Source organism: Pelodiscus sinensis, chromosome 1 (genome assembly GCF_049634645.1).
Source record: "Pelodiscus sinensis isolate JC-2024 chromosome 1, ASM4963464v1, whole genome shotgun sequence".
NCBI classification, from domain to species: Eukaryota; Metazoa; Chordata; order Testudines; family Trionychidae; genus Pelodiscus; species Pelodiscus sinensis.
Genome location: NC_134711.1, coordinates 310,893,660 through 310,911,722, shown reverse-complemented (window position 1 = coordinate 310,911,722; position 18,063 = coordinate 310,893,660). Strand labels below are relative to the sequence as shown.

Below are 18,063 nucleotides of genomic sequence, written 5' to 3'. Positions count from 1 at the left end.
CAAAAACGTCTGAACCCAATTTTGGCAGGTGCTCGTGGTTGGCCCCACAGAGGGGTGGGGGTGAGGTACTGAGATAGGGATTTGGGGAGCTTCCCAGGGAGAGGCAGGCTCCCAGCAGAGCAGCTGGGAGATGAGACGAGATGGCTTTCGAGATGATATTGTCCACCATAAAAAAAGGGGGGCGGGGTGCACAGAGCTCCCCACAGCCCGGCTACTCGAATGGGAGCGGATTGTCGCCCCCTCCCTTCCGCTTGGGGCGGACCTTGGCCAGTAGCGACCGCGCGGAGCCACCAGGGGGCGCCGTTTGAACGCTCACGCGGCAGCGCCGCAGCAAAGGGCGCGCAGGGGCGGGGCGGGCTGCTGTTGCCTCAGTTACCGGGGAAGTTTGGGCTGAGGAGCCCGAGCGAGGCCGGCCTCAGAGCTCAGGAAAAGGGGCGCCCCTGCCGGCCAGGCCCTGGTAACTGCCCCGCCCGTTGAAGGGAGGACGGGGGCGCGAGTCGGCGGGTCATAGCAGCGCCACGGTGGTAGCGACCGGGGTACAGGAGAGTGACAGCAGTGAGAGTGGGGGTGCAGGAGGGTGATAGTGGGGGCGCGGGTGGGTACCGGTGATAATGGCTGGGGGTGCAGGAGGGTGATAGTGGGGGCGCGGGTGGGTACCGGTGATAGTGGCTGGGGGTGCAGGAGGGTGATAGTGGGGGCGCGGGTGGGTACCGGTGATAGTGGCTGCGGGTGCAGGAGGGTGATAGTGGGGGCGCGGGTGGGTACCGGTGATAGTGGCTGGGGGTGCAGGAGGGTGAGAGTGGGGGCGCGGGTGGGTACCGGTGATAGTGGCTGGGGGTGTAGGAGGGTGATAGTGGGGGCGCGGGTGGGTACCGGTGATAATGGCTGGGGGTGTAGGAGGGTGATAGTGGGGGCGCGGGTGGGTACCGGTGATAGTGGCTGGGGGTGCAGGAGGGTGATAGTGGGGGCGCGGGTGGGTACCGGTGATAGTGGCTGGGGGTGCAGGAGGGTGAGAGTGGGGGCGCGGGTGGGTACCGGTGATAATGGCTGCGGGTGCAGGAGGGTGAGAGTGGGGGCGCGGGTGGGTACCGGTGATAATGGCTGGGGGTGCAGGAGGGTGAGAGTGGGGGCGCGGGTGGGTACCGGTGATAATGGCTGGGGGTGCAGGAGGGTGATAGTGGGGGTGCGGACGGGTACCGGTGATAATGGCTGGGGGTGCAGGAGGGTGAGAGTGGGGGCGCGGGTGGGTACCGGTGATAGTGGCTGGGGGTGCAGGAGGGTGATAGTGGGGGCGCGGGTGGGTACCGGTGATAATGGCTGGGGGTGCAGGAGGGTGATAGTGGGGGCGCGGGTGGGTACCGGTGATAGTGGCTGGGGGTGCAGGAGGGTGATAGTGGGGGCGCGGGTGGGTACCGGTGATAATGGCTGCGGGTGCAGGAGGGTGATAGTGGGGGCGCGGGTGGGTACCGGTGATAGTGGCTGGGGGTGCAGGAGGGTGATAGTGGGGGCGCGGGTGGGTACCGGTGATAATGGCTGGGGGTGCAGGAGGGTGATAGTGGGGGCGCGGGTGGGTACCGGTGATAGAGGCTGGGGGTGCAGGAGGGTGATAGTGGGGGCGCGGGTGGGTACCGGTGATAGTGGCTGGGGGTGCAGGAGGGTGATAGTGGGGGCGCGGGTGGGTACCGGTGATAGTGGCTGGGGGTGCAGGAGGGTGATAGTGGGGGCGCGGGTGGGTACCGGTGATAGTGGCTGGGGGTGCAGGAGGGTGATAGTGGGGGCGCGGGTGGGTACCGGTGATAGTGGCTGGGGGTGCAGGAGGGTGATAGTGGGGGCGCGGGTGGGTACCGGTGATAGTGGCTGGGGGTGCAGGAGGGTGATAGTGGGGGCGCGGGTGGGTACCGGTGATAGTGGCTGGGGGTGCAGGAGGGTGATAGTGGGGGCGCGGGTGGGTACCGGTGATAATGGCTGCGGGTGCAGGAGGGTGATAGTGGGGGCGCGGGTGGGTACCGGTGATAGTGGCTGGGGGTGCAGGAGGGTGAGAGTGGGGGCGCGGGTGGGTACCGGTGATAATGGCTGGGGGTGCAGGAAGGTGATAGTGGGGGCGCGGGTGGGTACCGGTGATAATGGCTGGGGGTGCAGGAGGGTGATAGTGGGGGCGCGGGTGGGTACCGGTGATAATGGCTGCGGGTGCAGGAGGGTGATAGTGGGGGCGCGGGTGGGTACCGGTGATAGTGGCTGGGGGTGCAGGAGGGTGATAGTGGGGGCGCGGGTGGGTACCGGTGATAGTGGCTGCGGGTGCAGGAGGGTGATAGTGGGGGCGCGGGTGGGTACCGGTGATAGTGGCTGGGGGTGCAGGAGGGTGATAGTGGGGGCGCGGGTGGGTACCGGTGATAGAGGCTGGGGGTGCAGGAGGGTGATAGTGGGGGCGCGGGTGGGTACCGGTGATAGAGGCTGGGGGTGCAGGAGGGTGATAGTGGGGGCGCGGGTGGGTACCGGTGATAATGGCTGGGGGTGCAAGAGGGTGAGAGTGGGGGCGCGGGTGGGTACCGGTGATAATGGCTGGGGGTGCAGGAGGGTGAGAGTGGGGGCGCGGGTGGGTACCGGTGATAGTGGATGGGGGTGCAGGAGGGTGAGAGTGGGGGCGCGGGTGGGTACCGGTGATAGTGGCTGCGGGTGCAGGAGGGTGATAGTGGGGGCGCGGGTGGGTACCGGTGATAGTGGCTGGGGGTGTAGGAGGGTGATAGTGGGGGCGCGGGTGGGTACCGGTGATAATGGCTGGGGGTGCAGGAGGGTGATAGTGGGGGCGCGGGTGGGTACCGGTGATAGTGGCTGGGGGTGCAGGAGGGTGATAGTGGGGGCGCGGGTGGGTACCGGTGATAGAGGCTGGGGGTGCAGGAGGGTGATAGTGGGGGCGCGGGTGGGTACCGGTGATAGAGGCTGGGGGTGCAGGAGGGTGATAGTGGGGGCGCGGGTGGGTACCGGTGATAATGGCTGGGGGTGCAAGAGGGTGAGAGTGGGGGCGCGGGTGGGTACCGGTGATAATGGCTGGGGGTGCAGGAGGGTGAGAGTGGGGGCGCGGGTGGGTACCGGTGATAGTGGATGGGGGTGCAGGAGGGTGAGAGTGGGGGCGCGGGTGGGTACCGGTGATAGTGGCTGCGGGTGCAGGAGGGTGATAGTGGGGCGCGGGTGGGTACCGGTGATAGTGGCTGGGGGTGTAGGAGGGTGATAGTGGGGGCGCGGGTGGGTACCGGTGATAATGGCTGGGGGTGCAGGAGGGTGATAGTGGGGGCGCGGGTGGGTACCGGTGATAATGGCTGCGGGTGCAGGAGGGTGATAGTGGGGGCGCGGGTGGGTACCGGTGATAGTGGCTGGGGGTGCAGGAGGGTGATAGTGGGGGCGCGGGTGGGTACCGGTGATAATGGCTGGGGGTGCAGGAGGGTGATAGTGGGGGCGCGGGTGGGTACCGGTGATAGTGGCTGGGGGTGCAGGAGGGTGATAGTGGGGGCGCGGGTGGGTACCGGTGATAGTGGCTGCGGGTGCAGGAGGGTGATAGTGGGGGCGCGGGTGGGTACCGGTGATAGTGGCTGCGGGTGCAGGAGGGTGATAGTGGGGGCGCGGGTGGGTACCGGTGATAGTGGCTGGGGGTGCAGGAGGGTGATAGTGGGGGCGCGGGTGGGTACCGGTGATAATGGCTGGGGGTGCAGGAGGGTGATAGTGGGGGCGCGGGTGGGTACCGGTGATAATGGCTGGGGGTGCAGGAGGGTGATAGTGGGGGCGCGGGTGGGTACCGGTGATAATGGCTGGGGGTGCAGGGAGGGTGATAGTAGGGGCGCAGGTGACCTGCTAACCTGCATCCTACTTCAGAAGACATTCAAATCTGCACTTGAAAGGGAATCCTCTGAACTGGCATTCATGCTAAAATTCGACACTCTCCGCAGGGGAATTAACAAAGACTCCAACTATCTTACCCATTACAAAGATAGCTTCCCCAATTATCACCTCTAATAATATTAACTCACAGACATTTCCCCTTCCCCACCTCTAATATCATTAACTCTCTTGCATTCACCTTCCTTACCCCCCTCCTCCCCCCCACATCCCCCTTCTGTTCTGTAATGTGATTTGTCCTTTTCATGTGTGTTCATTTTTTTTTAAATTGTATCCTTTGGTATATATGGTTGTGACTATTTTCTTCCACTATTTGATCTGAGGAAGTGGGTCTGGCCTACGAAAGCTCATCATCTAATAAACCATCTTGTTAGTCTTTAAAGTGCTACATAGTCCTGTATTTTGTTTCAGCTACACCAGACTAACACGGCTACATCTCTATCACTATTCTAGGTGGGAGATAGGAGCGTCTCAGAGGGATAGCTATGTGAGTCTGTAACTAAAAAAAAAAAATCTTAAAAATCAACAATGGTCTTGTAGCAACTTAGAGACTAACCAGAAAACATATTGATCAGGGTTTCCCAATCTATGGGTTGGGACCCAAATATGTGGGGCCATTACATTTCAAAAGGGTCGTTGTCAAGTGTCTCCCCAGGTGGGGCTCTTAAGGAGCCATTCACACATTTGAAAAGGTCTTAGGCTGGTCAGCTCCACAGCTGGCTTAGTCTTAAGGAGCCAGTCACCTGAAGTGGTACTCAATCTAATTGGTTTAACACTGTTCATGCAGTTAAACCCATCAATTGAATTGAATACAATTTCAGTGACTCAGAGCAGAGTAAGGCAGGGGTCTCCAACCTTTTTAAGCACGAGATCACTTTTTGAATGTAAGTGCAATCTAGGATCTACCTCAAACCCAAACACCTTTGCCCTGCCTCCTTCTTGCCCCTTCTCCTAGGCCCTGCCCCTGCTCACTCCGTCCTCCCTCCCTTTCACCAGGTAGGGGCAGAGGGTTGGGGCACAGGCTCTGGTCTTGGGTTAAGGGATTTGGAGTATGAGGGGGCTCTGAGTTGAGCCTGGGGCAGGGAGTTGGGATGGAGGAGGGAGTTCAGGGTGCAGGCTCTGTAAGGGAGTTTGGGTCTGAGGGGCTCAGGACTAGGGCAGGAGCTTGGGGTATAGAGGAGAGTACATGACTGGGGGAGGGGTTTGGAGCTAGTGCCAGCTGGACATTGTTTACCACAGGTGGCTTCTGGGTGGTGGTGCAGTGGGGCTAAGGCAGGCTTACTCCTGCCCTGGCCCTGCACCACTCTCAAAAGCAGCCAGCAAACTCCTTCCATCCCAGACCCTGTTGTCCCTCTCTCCCCGTTCTGTGGAGATAGAGTACATGATGGAAAAAGGGGCACTCTGACATCCTCTCCCTTCCGTGCTCTGTACCACAAGCAGGAGGCTTCTGAGGGGTGGGAGGAAAGCTCCCAGGAAAAGGGCAGGAGGTGCTCAGCAGCAGTGGGAGGGGCAGCTGAAGTACCTACACTTGATAGCCTCTTAGCCAAACCAATCAGGATCACCTGTCAGAGGCTCCAAGATCTACCAGTAGATCCCAATATACTGGTTAGTGACCACTGGAGTAAGGAAATATGCCTGGACATGGGGGGAAATAAGCTAGAATGCTAGGGAATGCAGAAAAGAAGCAGCACCCAACTCAGGTTGGATGTCCGGGCATCCAGTTGAGAGGGCCAGGTGTCTGGGCGTCTGGTTGAGAGGTTTCCAACTGCCCTGGCCGGGATTCCCGTGGCTGGTATTGGCCGACAAGGGCAGAGTCCTGGCCAGCTTGCATCCCTGGGGGATCAGGGTGGGAGCTGGGGCTGTGTTCGGGAGCCTGAGGGGAAGAGGCTGGGACTGTGCTGGAGGGTACCACAACAATTCTGAGGATACAACAGTTAGCAAAGCAAATGCAAGCTCAGCCATCCCATTAATTTAAGTTCAGGTGAAACTGTTTGGTAAAATACTAAATTTTACTTGTTTTTTTTGAATGTGTATTATGTTTCTAATATTTTTGGAACACCTGTGAGATTCCCAGGCCCAGAGTGCGTCCCCCAGACCCTGACTCCCAGGCCCTGACTCCCAGCCCCTGAGTGTGACTCTCAGGCCCCTGAGTGAGTGTGCCCCCTAGATCCCTGACTGTGAGACTCCCAGCTCCTGTAGCCCCTGAGTGTGACTCTCAGGCTCTCCAGCCCCTGAGTGTGACTCCTCCAGTCTCTGAGTGTGGGGTTTAAGTCGGGGGGGGAGGGGTTTGGAGATGAGTGTCTTTCCCCCACCACAACCCAAATAAATGTAGTGTTGTTATTTTATTATTAATGTATTTTCAGTTTTTCTATGGAATAACTACTATGAATATATAAACAGGAGGGGCACAATTTCATATTCTTGCCTCAGGCACACAATTAGCTAGTTATGCCTCCCCCTCCCCCGTTTTTGAATTGCCTTGGGTCACCAAGTCTTCCCGAATTGCCAAAATGGGTCCCCATCTGGAAAAGGTTGGGAACCGCTGATAGAGATAGTATCATGAGCTTCCGTAGACACAACCCACTTTTTCAGATGACAAATGTGGAGCAACAGGCACAGAGGTTGAATTATGAAGCACAAAAAGAAGGTAGGAAAGGAGGAGAAAAAACACACAACCCCCACAGTCAGTTAAAGTGTCAGTGGTAAATGAGGCTAATAGAGTAGGCTGTGAGTGCCCAGTACTTAGCTTTTGATGTCATTTGGACTTTGAATAAAACAGCCCATCCAGTTCATGTCTTTGTTCAAGTTATGCGAGATAGGATCAAATTTGCATATGAAGGCATTCTGTAGACTCTCTCTAGTAATTGATTCCTGAAATTGCTTTGTAAGAGAATAACCACCTTTAAATCCATTAATGAATGCCAGGGCAAGTTAAAATGTTCCCCAACAGGTTTCTGTGTGTTACCATTTTGAACATTTGATTTGTGTCCATTCATCATGGGTCATAGAGACTTGGACAGTATAGGTGGCAGAGGAGCATTGCTGGCACTTGATGGCATATATCATGTTAGTGGATGTGCAGTTGTATGCAGGAGCGGCCTGAGGCCAGCTGCAGCAGCTGGCGCCCTAGGCGGGGCGGTGCAATCGGCGCCCCTGCCTGCACAGCCGTCAATGGCTGTGATGTCATCATCGGGCACTCGGGCCAGTGGCGCCCTAGGCAGCTGCCTAGCTCGCCTAGGCTCACTGGCCGCCCCTGGTTGTATGAGCCTCTGATGTGGTGGCTTATGTGGTTAGGTCCTGTGATGATGTTGCTTGTGTAGATTTGTGGATAGAGTTGGCACTGGGGTTTATTGCAGGGGTGGGTTCCTAGGTGAGCATGTTTGAAGTGTGTTGCGTGATTGCTGGAAAGAATTTGTTTCAGGTTAGAGGGTTGTCTGTGGGTGAGGATTAGCCTGTCCCCCAAGGCCTGTGAGAGTGAGGGATGGTTTTCCAGGATAGGTTGTGGATTGTTAATGATTCACTGGAGGGGTTTAAATTGGGGGCTATAGATGTTGACCAGTGGTGTTGTGTTATTTTGTTTGTTGGGTCTGTCTTGAAGAAGCTGATGCCTGGGTACTCATCTGGCTCTATCAGTCTGTTTTTTCACTTCCCTGGGTCGGTATTTAAGTTTTAAGAATACCTCATAGAGATCCTATAGGTGTTTGTCTGTGGGTCTGGAGCGAATATGGTTGTATATTGGGGCCTGGCTGTAAACAATTGATCGGGTAATGTGTCCTGGATGCAAGCTAGAGGCATATAGGTAAGTATAACTGCTGGTAGGTTGAAACGTGGCCATCATTGTACTGTAGTGTCAATTTCACAGGAATTTCAATAGCTTCCATCCCATCATCAACCTTAGCCTGGACTAGTCCACACAAGAGATCCACTTTCTTGGCACTATAGCTTAAGTGCTGTCCTGAGGAGGTATGGACTTTACCATGTGCTTAAGAATTTTCCTGAATTGGGGGTCATAGATCCCTACTAGCATAAAGGACCTGATCCTGAAAGCATTTACAACTGAGCCTAATGCTTATTACCATCATTTGTTCTGCGGAAGTCAGTGCAACCCCTCGTGGTACTAGCAAAATAATATTTTTTCAGGGTTTGGCCCTTACAGGCAGTCCCCGGGTTACGTACAAGATAGGGACTGTAGGTTTGTTCTTAAGTTGAATTTGTATGCAAGTCGGAACTGGTACATATTGTAGGGGAAACTCTAGCCAAACATTTCTCCAGAGCTCAGTTTTATTCTCCCACACCTCACTTCCCTCAGTCCTTTATTCTCAAGCTGAGGTGTCTGCTGAGAAAAGCCACTCCGCGTCTCCCTGGTCTGCTGGGGGGGGGGGGGGGGGGCTAGCTTTGCGTCTCCCTGGTCTGCTGGGGGGAAGCAGCTAGTGCGGGGTTGCCTCACCCCGTTTGTAAGTAGGGATCCGATGTAAGTCGGATCCATGTAACCCGGGGACTGCCTGTATTTACAACTGTGACAGTGGGCTCAGTCTTGTAAGCTTGTCTGGGTTTAGGTTGAATAAATAACCCCTTGAGGTTCTTTTGAGCTCTACTTTTCCATGATTCTACGACTGAACTGAGGTCCTAAATTTAAACTGTAAAAACAGGTGTTTTCAAAACCTAAAATAAATAGAAATATTTCAGTTTAATTATTTCTTTAAATTTATAGAATCACAGAAGTGTAGGACTGGAAGGGACCTCAAGACATCATTTAGTTCAATCCTCTCTACTCAGAACTACGTAACAACTAGACTATTTCTGATAGGCAGGGCTCGACAAATAATGCTATCTACTCGCCCATGGCGAGTAGATTGCAACCCGGAAGAGCTGGGTTCAGGCGATCTGCACATGCGCAGAACAATCTGCGCATGCGCAGATAGCCGGACAGCGTGGCTCGCGAGCGGGGCTCACTGCGGTTCGGCGAGCCCTGCTGATAGGTATTTGTCTAATCTGTTCTTAAAATCTTCCAGTGATGGAGATTCCACAACCTGTCTAGGCAATTTGTTCCATTCCTTAACTACCCTGACAGGAAGTTTTTCCTAATGTCCAACCTAAGCTTCCCTTGCTGCAGTTTAAGCCATTTTTCCTCCTCCTCCTTGTGTGTCTTTTATGTTCTTGAAAACTGTTATCATGTCCTCCCTCAGTCTTCTCTTTTCCAGACTAAACAAACCCAGTTATTTCAATCTTTCCTGTTTTCTAGACTTTTAATAATTTTTGGTTTTCTCCTTTGGATTCTCTCCAGTTTGTCCAAATCTTTCCTGAAATGTGGCATCCAGAACTGGACACAGAATTATGTCTTTTCTCTTACTTATAATACTCCTGCTAATACATTTTAAAACGGGCCGGCAACCTTTCTGAAGGGTTGTGCCAAGATTTAGCCCTCCTGCCCTGGGCTGAGCCACTCTCCTGGGAGGGGAAGGGGCTCTCTCCACAGCGTGCCCTGATTAGTCTCCTGTCCTGGGGTCTGCTCCAGCTTTTCCTGTGGGGAGGGGAGGAGGAGCGCGTGTGCACTTCCCCACAAGCCAGATCTGGCACAGAGCCTAGGGGTTTCCCAGGCCAGCCTGAACTGCCAGACTTTGGCCTTCAGTGCAAATGCATGCAGATGCCGCCTTCTTCCCCCCTCCACCATCCCCATTGGCTGCAACTGACTAGCCTGGAACATGCCTTGAAGTCATCACCCAAGTGGAGAAAGGGACAGGGCCAAACTGCTGACGTATATCTTTTCCGCTTCTGCAAGCAGAGACAACGCACACATAACGCTGTGTCACATACCCTGTGGTGTGCGAACGTGCCTAGACCCTCCTTCCCCCTTGCTTAGTCTCATGTCTGCAGAGCATGCACAATGAATGGGCTCCCGCCCCGCAGGAAGCCACCGCTGGCTCCAATCTTGTGGGAGGCACGATGCTGGATCACCTACATGAGTTCCCTATTGTGGTTGGGGGGAGTAATGGGGAGCCCGTTGATATTGTGCGTGTCACTTATGACATGGCCGCACGTTGCTGCTTCCTGTTCTAGAATGGTGTTTCTTTTTTTTTTTTTTTGCAACTGTGTTATAATGTTGACTCCATAGTTTGTGATCCACTTTAACCCCCACATCTCTTTCTGCAGTGCTCTTTCCTAGGTATTATGTGTGATTGTTATTTCTTAAGTGGAGTACTGTGCATTTTCTTTTTTGAATTTCATCCTGTTTACTTCAGACCTTGCTGCTCCTTTGTATTCACAGGTAAGGAATTTTGTATTCTAAACTTATTTTAAACATCACCAGGTAACTTTATAATATTAGATTTTGGAGAAAATAACCAATCTGAAATTGGAAAGATTTTTTGGTAAGTGATTTGGGTTAGCCTTTGATTTAATGTTTCACTATTTCTCCCCCTCCCTCATAAAAAGATCACCTTTTCAGAGCTGTTTGTTGCAGGTGCCACAGCCAGGTAAGAATGTGTAGATATAGAGATCATTAATTTTCTTCATTTGTTTTTCTTAGATATGTTCTAATATCCAGAATAAATACAGCGTAAACCATGGGGAAGAAGAAGAAGAAAAAAGAGAATCAGGTTGGGCAGTTACAAGCTAGATCATCTTTCCCAGAAGCCTTGCTGGCATTTCAGTATGTTTCATTAATTTAAAATCTCAAGTTGTATAAAATGCTTGTCACATGTAAAACAGACAGCAAAAGGCACTTACCATAGCCAGTCAAAATATTTGCTGTTATAACATGGAGAAATGTGATGATTATAATTTATTTTTTTGTACTTTTTTGTGGTTTTTATGGATATTCTAGAAATATGCAAATTATAAACCTGTGCATATGGGAGAAAATGTTTAAAATGGGTCAAACATTTTAGTTTTTGCTCAGGTTAGGAATTAGGAATTCCTCTTGCTTGAATTTTCTCAAAGTTTTTTTAAAGTAACGTATCTATACACTTGTACAGAATGGGCCTTTTGTCTATTAATAATAAATATCAGACAAAAAAATTTGAAGTTGACATCTGATTCTGGTAATTGTAGATTTCTAAGATTGCCTAGATTTCACATAGATATGAAATCACTGAACAAGATACTCAGGGCTAGCAGTCTGGTCTGCTAGTGCAACTCGGGGTGGGGTGTGAAATAGACTGAGAAATACTTTTACAACCTCCAGATCCTCATTTTGCCAGGCACTAGTTTGGTTTCAAGAAGTAACAGAGCAGCTTCAGGGCTGCTAAAAGTTATGTCACTGTCCAAGATCCTGTGGGGCCATTCTGTCAGCTGGGAATCACATGAGTACAACGGTGCTCTCCCTATATCATCATTAGGCTACCCATCGAAAATCCCAGTGACTTAAAAATAAAAAGCAGCCTTAATAGGGTAAATATCCAGCGCACAGACATTGTTCATTGAACATAAAGGACCCAATTTTCATTTCACAACAGTGTAAATTAGAAGTTATGCCATGTAAGATCAGTAGTTATGCTGGCCCAGTGATAATGTTTTGTGAAAAGTTTCCAAGTTACCTATCTCTGAGATCGAACTGGAATCCTAGTAAGTTTAGTGTGACTTTTAAAAAAGCATTTTTAAAGTCATATTTCAGAAAGCTTATCAGGAGAAGCCAGTCTTGACATACTATGGATCCCACTACTTACTCCTTATTTTCATTAATTCAATAGGAGCAGGATCCATGCATGATATATGACAACAAAAAACCCCAAAAACAAACAAACAAAAGCTGGTGGATCCATTGGATCTTACAAATATATCTCCTGAAATAGATAATCTAGAAATGATCTCCCCAAAATCATAGACTCCATCCTTTCTTCTCCTGGATTTCTTGTCAAAGATAGATTCGGATTACTGGTTGCATAGTAGTTACTGAATCATCTTTGCTTCAATGTATTAACAAAGATCAGAAACAACAACCAAATAAAAGTCAGTGTTATTTAGTATCTTTGGTAGAACTAGCACATTGGGCAAAATTGCAGCTTTAACATTTTATGTAGCTATATATAAGCATCATTGGCCTCATTCCAGGATTTGCAAACTGAATGGAAAGATGGTTACCAAAAGATAGCATCTTTGGCCTTGCTCACACAAGGACTTTCTGTCAGGTTACTAATGGATTAGTGGCACATGTGGCTAAAGGAATTATTTATTTACATTTATCATGCTGTTACTAATTTGTTACTAACTGATGTATCTTAAGCATACAATTCCCCTACTAAAAACAATGCTCAGTTCTTATAACTGGTTGGGAGCACATATTTTGTTGCCCCAACTGTATCTTTCTAACTAAGTTGAGTCCTCCCTCTTTCAATAGCTACATAATCAGATACATCACAGATTCATGTCAGAATGTAAAATCCCTGGTTATTATAAATAACACCTTCTAATGGCACAAAATCCATCAAGACCCATAGCCGATTAAGGGCCCATCCACACTACAACTTTGAATTGTATCTCTAACTGGTCACTGGGAGGGTCGTTTCTGAAGACATATCTCCATAGGATTAAAGCTTAGTTACTCCGCATGAGAGTTAACAGTATTTTGTCCCTGCTGAAGGCATATCTGGCACTTGGTTCCCTTCTTGTAAACAGTTCAGCACACTATTCTATTTTTCACTGGAGATGAGCCTCCCAAACTGTATTTAAGTAACCAGTTTGACTGGCCTATATGCAGGAATTTCTGGGGGGGGGGGAGAGGTACTTTTTTATACCTCTGAATGCACCCCCCATGGCCCTCCAAACAAGTGGGGAAATCAGCCCCAGCCTTCCCCGGCTAGTCAGAGCATGAGGGAAGAAGGCTTTGGCAGCGCAACACTCCTGCCTTCCCCTGGCTGGCTGGAGCATTCTTGCTTGGGGGATCACGAGGGATGTTTTCACACCCCTTCACACCTCTTCTGCATATGGATCTGTTTTACTTCCTGGGGAAGGCATCCCAGCCTGTCTTGCTCTCTGTGTCTGCTTGCATGTCCTTGAGGCAGTCTGTTCTTTGTTGAGGCAACAACAGGTAAGCTGAACATGTTTCTCCAGCATGCACTTGTATGGATTCAGGCAACTTCGCTGGTAGGTGTGGCCACACAAACATAGTTGTCATGATGGCAGAAAAAGCTGCTGTGTCGACACAAACTGAACAGTGTTGTTTGGAACCAGTGTTATGGTGACTGTGGTTCTAAGTTACACAGTCACGGTTAAATATTATAGTTGTGGAAATGGCCATATGGAAAGTTCTTTCATTGTAAACTATTGGCACTGGGAAAAGCTACATGTTTGATAGTCCACTGATGACTGAAAATAATGGAGGGAAAGCCCTAAAGTGAAAAAAATGTTAAAGCAGTGGAGAAGGGAGGAAAGAGGAGAACATATCAATATGTTATTGTATAATTTGATTTACTAGCTATCTGAATTTTTTTAGCTCTGTGACTTTTATCAGACTTAATTTGGAAAGAAAAAGCCCCCAGCAGCGGGCAAATATTCAATAGTTCACATGAGCATTTGAAGGATAACAAGTACTAGCTCAGGCTATGTCTACACTACAAAGTTTTTGTGCAAAAATGGCCGTTTTTGCTCAAAAAACAGCAGAGCATACAGACCTCAGGCGCATTTTGGCACAAAAAAAATAATACAGTAAATCGACAGGACAGAAGGCTTTTGCCGGTAGAGTTATTCCTCTCCCCATGAGGAGTAACTCCTTTTTGCGCTACAACTCTTGCGCAAAAAGTCATGTGTGGACAGTCTGCAGGGGTTACTTGTGCAAAAAGAGCCTATCTGAAAAAGCACGGGTGCTCTGATGGTCATTCTGTGAATGGCAATCAGAACTTTCTTGTACAAGAGTGTCTGTAGTGTGGACACTCTCTTGCGCAAAAGCACATTGCTTTTGCAATGTGCTTTTTGAGATGTGGATGTGCCTTTGAGCAAGAAGTTTTTGCAGAAGATGTCTTCTGCAAAAAACTTTTTGCATAAAAGCCCTGCAGTGTAGACAAAGCCTCAGTGTCTGGAAAAGGAACACAAAGCCAGGCAGCAGAATAGAAGCTGCTTACAGATCAAGTGTATTTTGCCAGAGTTTTCAGGATTTTGTGTAGTGTTTCTGTAGAACTGCATAAACTTTATTTAACATTTTGCAAGAAGCACACTGTGCGCTCCCATAGAGTAATCAGATTCAGCTGAGTTAAATTAGGGATGAATATGGCTCAATAAATCAACAAAGAAAATGATACATCATCCCATTGCAAAACAGTCAAACTGTGTTATTAAGCTGAGAAAAACAATAGCTTTCTTGTCATTTCACAGTTTTGGCAGTTCCAGCATCTCAACAGATGCCTCATTTGTCAGGAGAGTCTTCTGATGATATGGGAATTACAATAATTTATTTTTAATCTCTTAATACCATAGTGGAAGATTTGCATATCTTATTTTTTCCCTCAGGACCTCTGTAAATCTCTGTTAATGTTAATGACCTCTATTAATGTTTGCCTCAGTTTTCTTATTTGTACAAATTAGCAAAATAATACATATGAACCTATCTCTCAGGTATATTTTAAGGATTAATTTGGCAAGTACTAAAAAAACTTCCATGTCTGCTTTTTCTCTCTTGGTTTGAAATTTCCTACCATTACTGTTCATAGATTTTTTGCTAGTTTTTAAATCATTAATAGAATTTCCTAATGCAATGTTTGATAGTATAGGTTGAACCTTTAAACTCCAGGATTTCTGGTCTGGCAGACCACAGATATTGCTAGACTAGAGAATCCAGGCTGCCCAGTTTCAGAAGTGCAACCCATGCTAGACTGGTGGTGGGGAGTAGATCCTCAGGTGGGGAGTGAAGCCCATCCAGGGCTGGTGGCAAGAAGCGCAGCCCCAGCCGGGGCTAGAGGCAATGGGCCCAGCAGTCAGGAGCATAGCCTCAATGGGGCTGGCGCAGTGTGAAACACAGCCTTGGCCGGGGCTGGTACAGTGGGAGAGCGCAGCCCCAGCCAGGGCTGGAGGCATCAGAGCCGGCAATAAGGAGTGCAGTCCTGGCTGGGATTGGCAGTGGAGAGCACACCCCTAGCCAGGGCTGGAGTCAGCAGTGCCGGCAGCTAGGTGTGCAGCCTGGGCTGGCGCTGTGGGGGGTGCAGTACTGAACAAGGTTGGAGGTAGCGGGGCTGGCATGATAGGGAATGCAGCCTCAGCCAGGGCTGGCAGGGTGGGGGGCTGGAAGCAGCAGCAGGTGACAGGGAATGCACCCCCAGCTAGGAGCAGAGCCCTACACCTGGATAGGGAGCCTTGATCTCCCCTTGTCCAGCAAACTCTGTGGTTCATAACCACTCAGGTTCCAAGGGTGCCGGACAAGGGAGGTTTGACCTTTATCAACTCATTTGTGAACTATGGTGATGTGCCATAATGAGTTATCAAATTATTTTGGTACTGGATTTTAGTCTGATTTAAATATTGCATGTGATATTCCAGAAGAAAACAGTACCGAAGAGATTGTTAATCAAGCCTGTTCATTGGCTGTTTGAATCTGACATAATTTTGATAGTGCTTTCAGGATAATGAAAATCCCTGAGAATGTATTCTATATCTATGTGCTTTTGATACTGAAAAACCAAAACCAGAGACATTAATATCATCAGATGGCTAAACCTCAGATTCCCTTGACACTTCCTTCACCCATTATGATGAAAGTTAAGATCAGCATCGATGTTCAGAGTAGCAAAATAGACCAGAAGAATTTTGATAAAATGAACGCAATTTAAATAGCAGCAAATTAGTAAACATTGGGCAAACTACTGAACCATAATGTCTTTGATCGGTAGTACATTTTTACTGTAGCCAAAGGCTCCTCCATGTCTTCAATCTATACTTTCCTCTTAATAACCTTAAAATCGTTGAGAGAATCTAAAGAATGCCTTGGAACAGATATCCAGAATGGCATATTGATAGCAGAAGATGCAACACTGATAACTTGCAACTTACATGACTAAATCCCTGCATGATCCAAAGATCAAAATTATTGAGAAAAAAAATCTCTTTTTGACTCAATTCATGCTAATAGGAATGGGGGGAAGAATGATAATTGTTGGAACAGTAGAGGAACTAACAGTAATTGGTTACATATGCCTTTATTGGGCCCCAGGATAAGATAGTTCTAGAAAGAGGTATGAAGTAGATTAAGTATGGTTTTAGAAACTGGCATAACTAGTAACCTAATATATTTAACTAGCAGATGTTCCCGGTGTTGCTTGGGTCTTTAACTGAAGTAATTTTTTTTAAATAAATGAAAAATATACATGCTTTATTTCAATGACTGTATTTTTAAAAAATGAAGGAAAATGAAGGCTGGAGTGAGTTTCGAGGTGAGGAGGGGCAGTGGGCGGGTGGCTTAGGGCAAGGGGCTGTGGTGGGGTCTTACCAGGGCTGGCGGTGAGGGTGGTGCTGCTCCAGTGGTGACTCCTGCCAGGAGGCCAGGGCTGCACTCCCCTGCCAGCGGGTCCTTTCCCGGTTGCCTCTGGAGGTTGCCGTGCCCTCTAGCACCGCCACCTGGCCTGCAGGCTATCGGGAGGACAGGTTCTGGGGCTGCCTGTTCAAGGGCCCCCCTGCAGCGTTCAGGCTGTCTGGGGGAGACCAGGTTCCAGAAGCTGTCTCCAGCCGCCCCCACTGCAGCTAGCAGGTTGTGGGGGGCAGGTTCCTGGGGTTGTTCCTGACCTGCATCATCCCTTCCAACCTGCAACCTGCAGGATGTTGAGGTGGGGATGTAGCTCTGGGGGCTGTCTCCTGCCTTCAGAGGCACTCTTGCAGCCAGTAAGCTGTGTAGAAAGAGCACGGTTCTGGGGGCTTCCGTCCCCCTAGCACCCTCCCTCGCACAGCCTGCAGGCTGTTGGGGGAGGCCATGCTCTGTGGGCTGCCCTCGGCCTCCAGCGACCCCCCTGCAGTCTGTAAGCTTTCTGGGGAGCAGGCTCTCCTCATCCTCCTACCCCCCAGGGCCAGCAGACTGTCTGGGAAGAGGCCGGGCTTTGGAGCGTCAGAGGCTACTGCCTCCTTCAGTTGTCTCGCCCTGCGGCCTGCAAGCTGCCTGGGGGGACCAGGTCCTAGAGGCTGCTGCCCCCTCCAGGCTGTCTGAGGGGGGCAAGATTCCTAGGGCTGCCTCTGGCTTGCAGCACCCCCCCCCCCCCCATGGCTTGCAGGCTGTTGAAGTGGGGGCAAGGTTCTGCAGGCTGCCCTGGCCTCAGTAGCCCCCCTGTGGCCTGCGAGTTGTGTGGGAGGGACGAGGTTCTAGGGGATGCCCTCCTCTCCAGCAGCTCCCCCTCTTGTGGCCTACAGACTGACTGGTGGGGACCGGGCTCCAGCAGCTGCTCCTGGCCTCCAGCAGCCTCTCCATAGCCTGCAGGTTGTTTGGGAGGAGCAGGCTTGAGAGGCTGCCCTTCCCAGCAGCCCTCCCTGCAGCCTGCAGGATGTTTGGGGAGGTCAGGGCTCTGAAGGCTGACCCCGGCCTCCAGCATCTTCCCCTTGTGGCCTGCATGTTTTCTGGGAGATGAGGTTCTTGGGGCCTGCCCCTGAACTCCAGCAGCTCCCCTGTGACCTGCACTGTTCACACTAGACACATTTTCCTTTTTTACCAAGGAGACAAATTTCTTCAAAATATTCCCAGGTAGGGTGTCTCGTGACAGTTTTTCTGTGGGAAAAGTGTGGGGGAATATAGGAAGTCGTGTGTGTGCTGAATAATGTCTTCCGTTTTCTTGCCAGTTTACTGAATTGTTCCTTTCTATGCTGCCCCCGTCCTTTCTTATATATTATCTCTGTCTTAAGACAATATCTTAACTAACTCCACTGCTGTGCTTGACCTATGACCACTACCACATAGGCACAGAACAAAAACAATCCCATCCAGCATGTTTGTTTCTTTGCACATGTTACTTTTTAGTCTGTGGAGAAACAGATATTGAAAGTCCAGAACTTTCAGGAAGCAAGAGTTAGAACTTAGGCTGGACAGACTAGAGCAGGCCTGGGCAAAATACAGCCTGTGGGTTGGATCTGACCTGCCAAGCCACCAGATCTGGCCCGTGGAGGCAGTGGGGAGCCCCACGCAGGCTCCCCGGCTTACCCGCAGCCTTGCATGCCACTCAGAAACGCGGCTGCAGGGTGTTTTCTCTTTAAAAACCGGAAGGGAGGAGGGATGAT

At 50.3% G+C, this 18,063-nt stretch overlaps 1 protein-coding gene across 2 annotated transcripts in view; it reads left to right on the top strand.

Annotated features, from left to right (window-relative positions):
• Positions 1 to 298: 298 nt before the first annotated feature.
• Positions 299 to 18,063, top strand: part of CCDC83 (coiled-coil domain containing 83) — a 60,012-nt gene continuing 42,247 nt past the window's right edge. Inside the window, exons 1-2 of one of the 2 annotated variants that reach the window (XM_075919413.1) lie at positions 299 to 457; positions 10,415 to 10,537. In XM_075919413.1, coding sequence (XP_075775528.1) covers positions 10,452 to 10,537 — 86 coding nt within the window. In that variant the 5' untranslated portion in view covers positions 299 to 457; positions 10,415 to 10,451. Of the gene's footprint in view, positions 458 to 512; positions 537 to 10,414; positions 10,538 to 18,063 lie in introns of those variants that run through there. The other variant, XM_075919414.1, reaches the window with a different exon arrangement.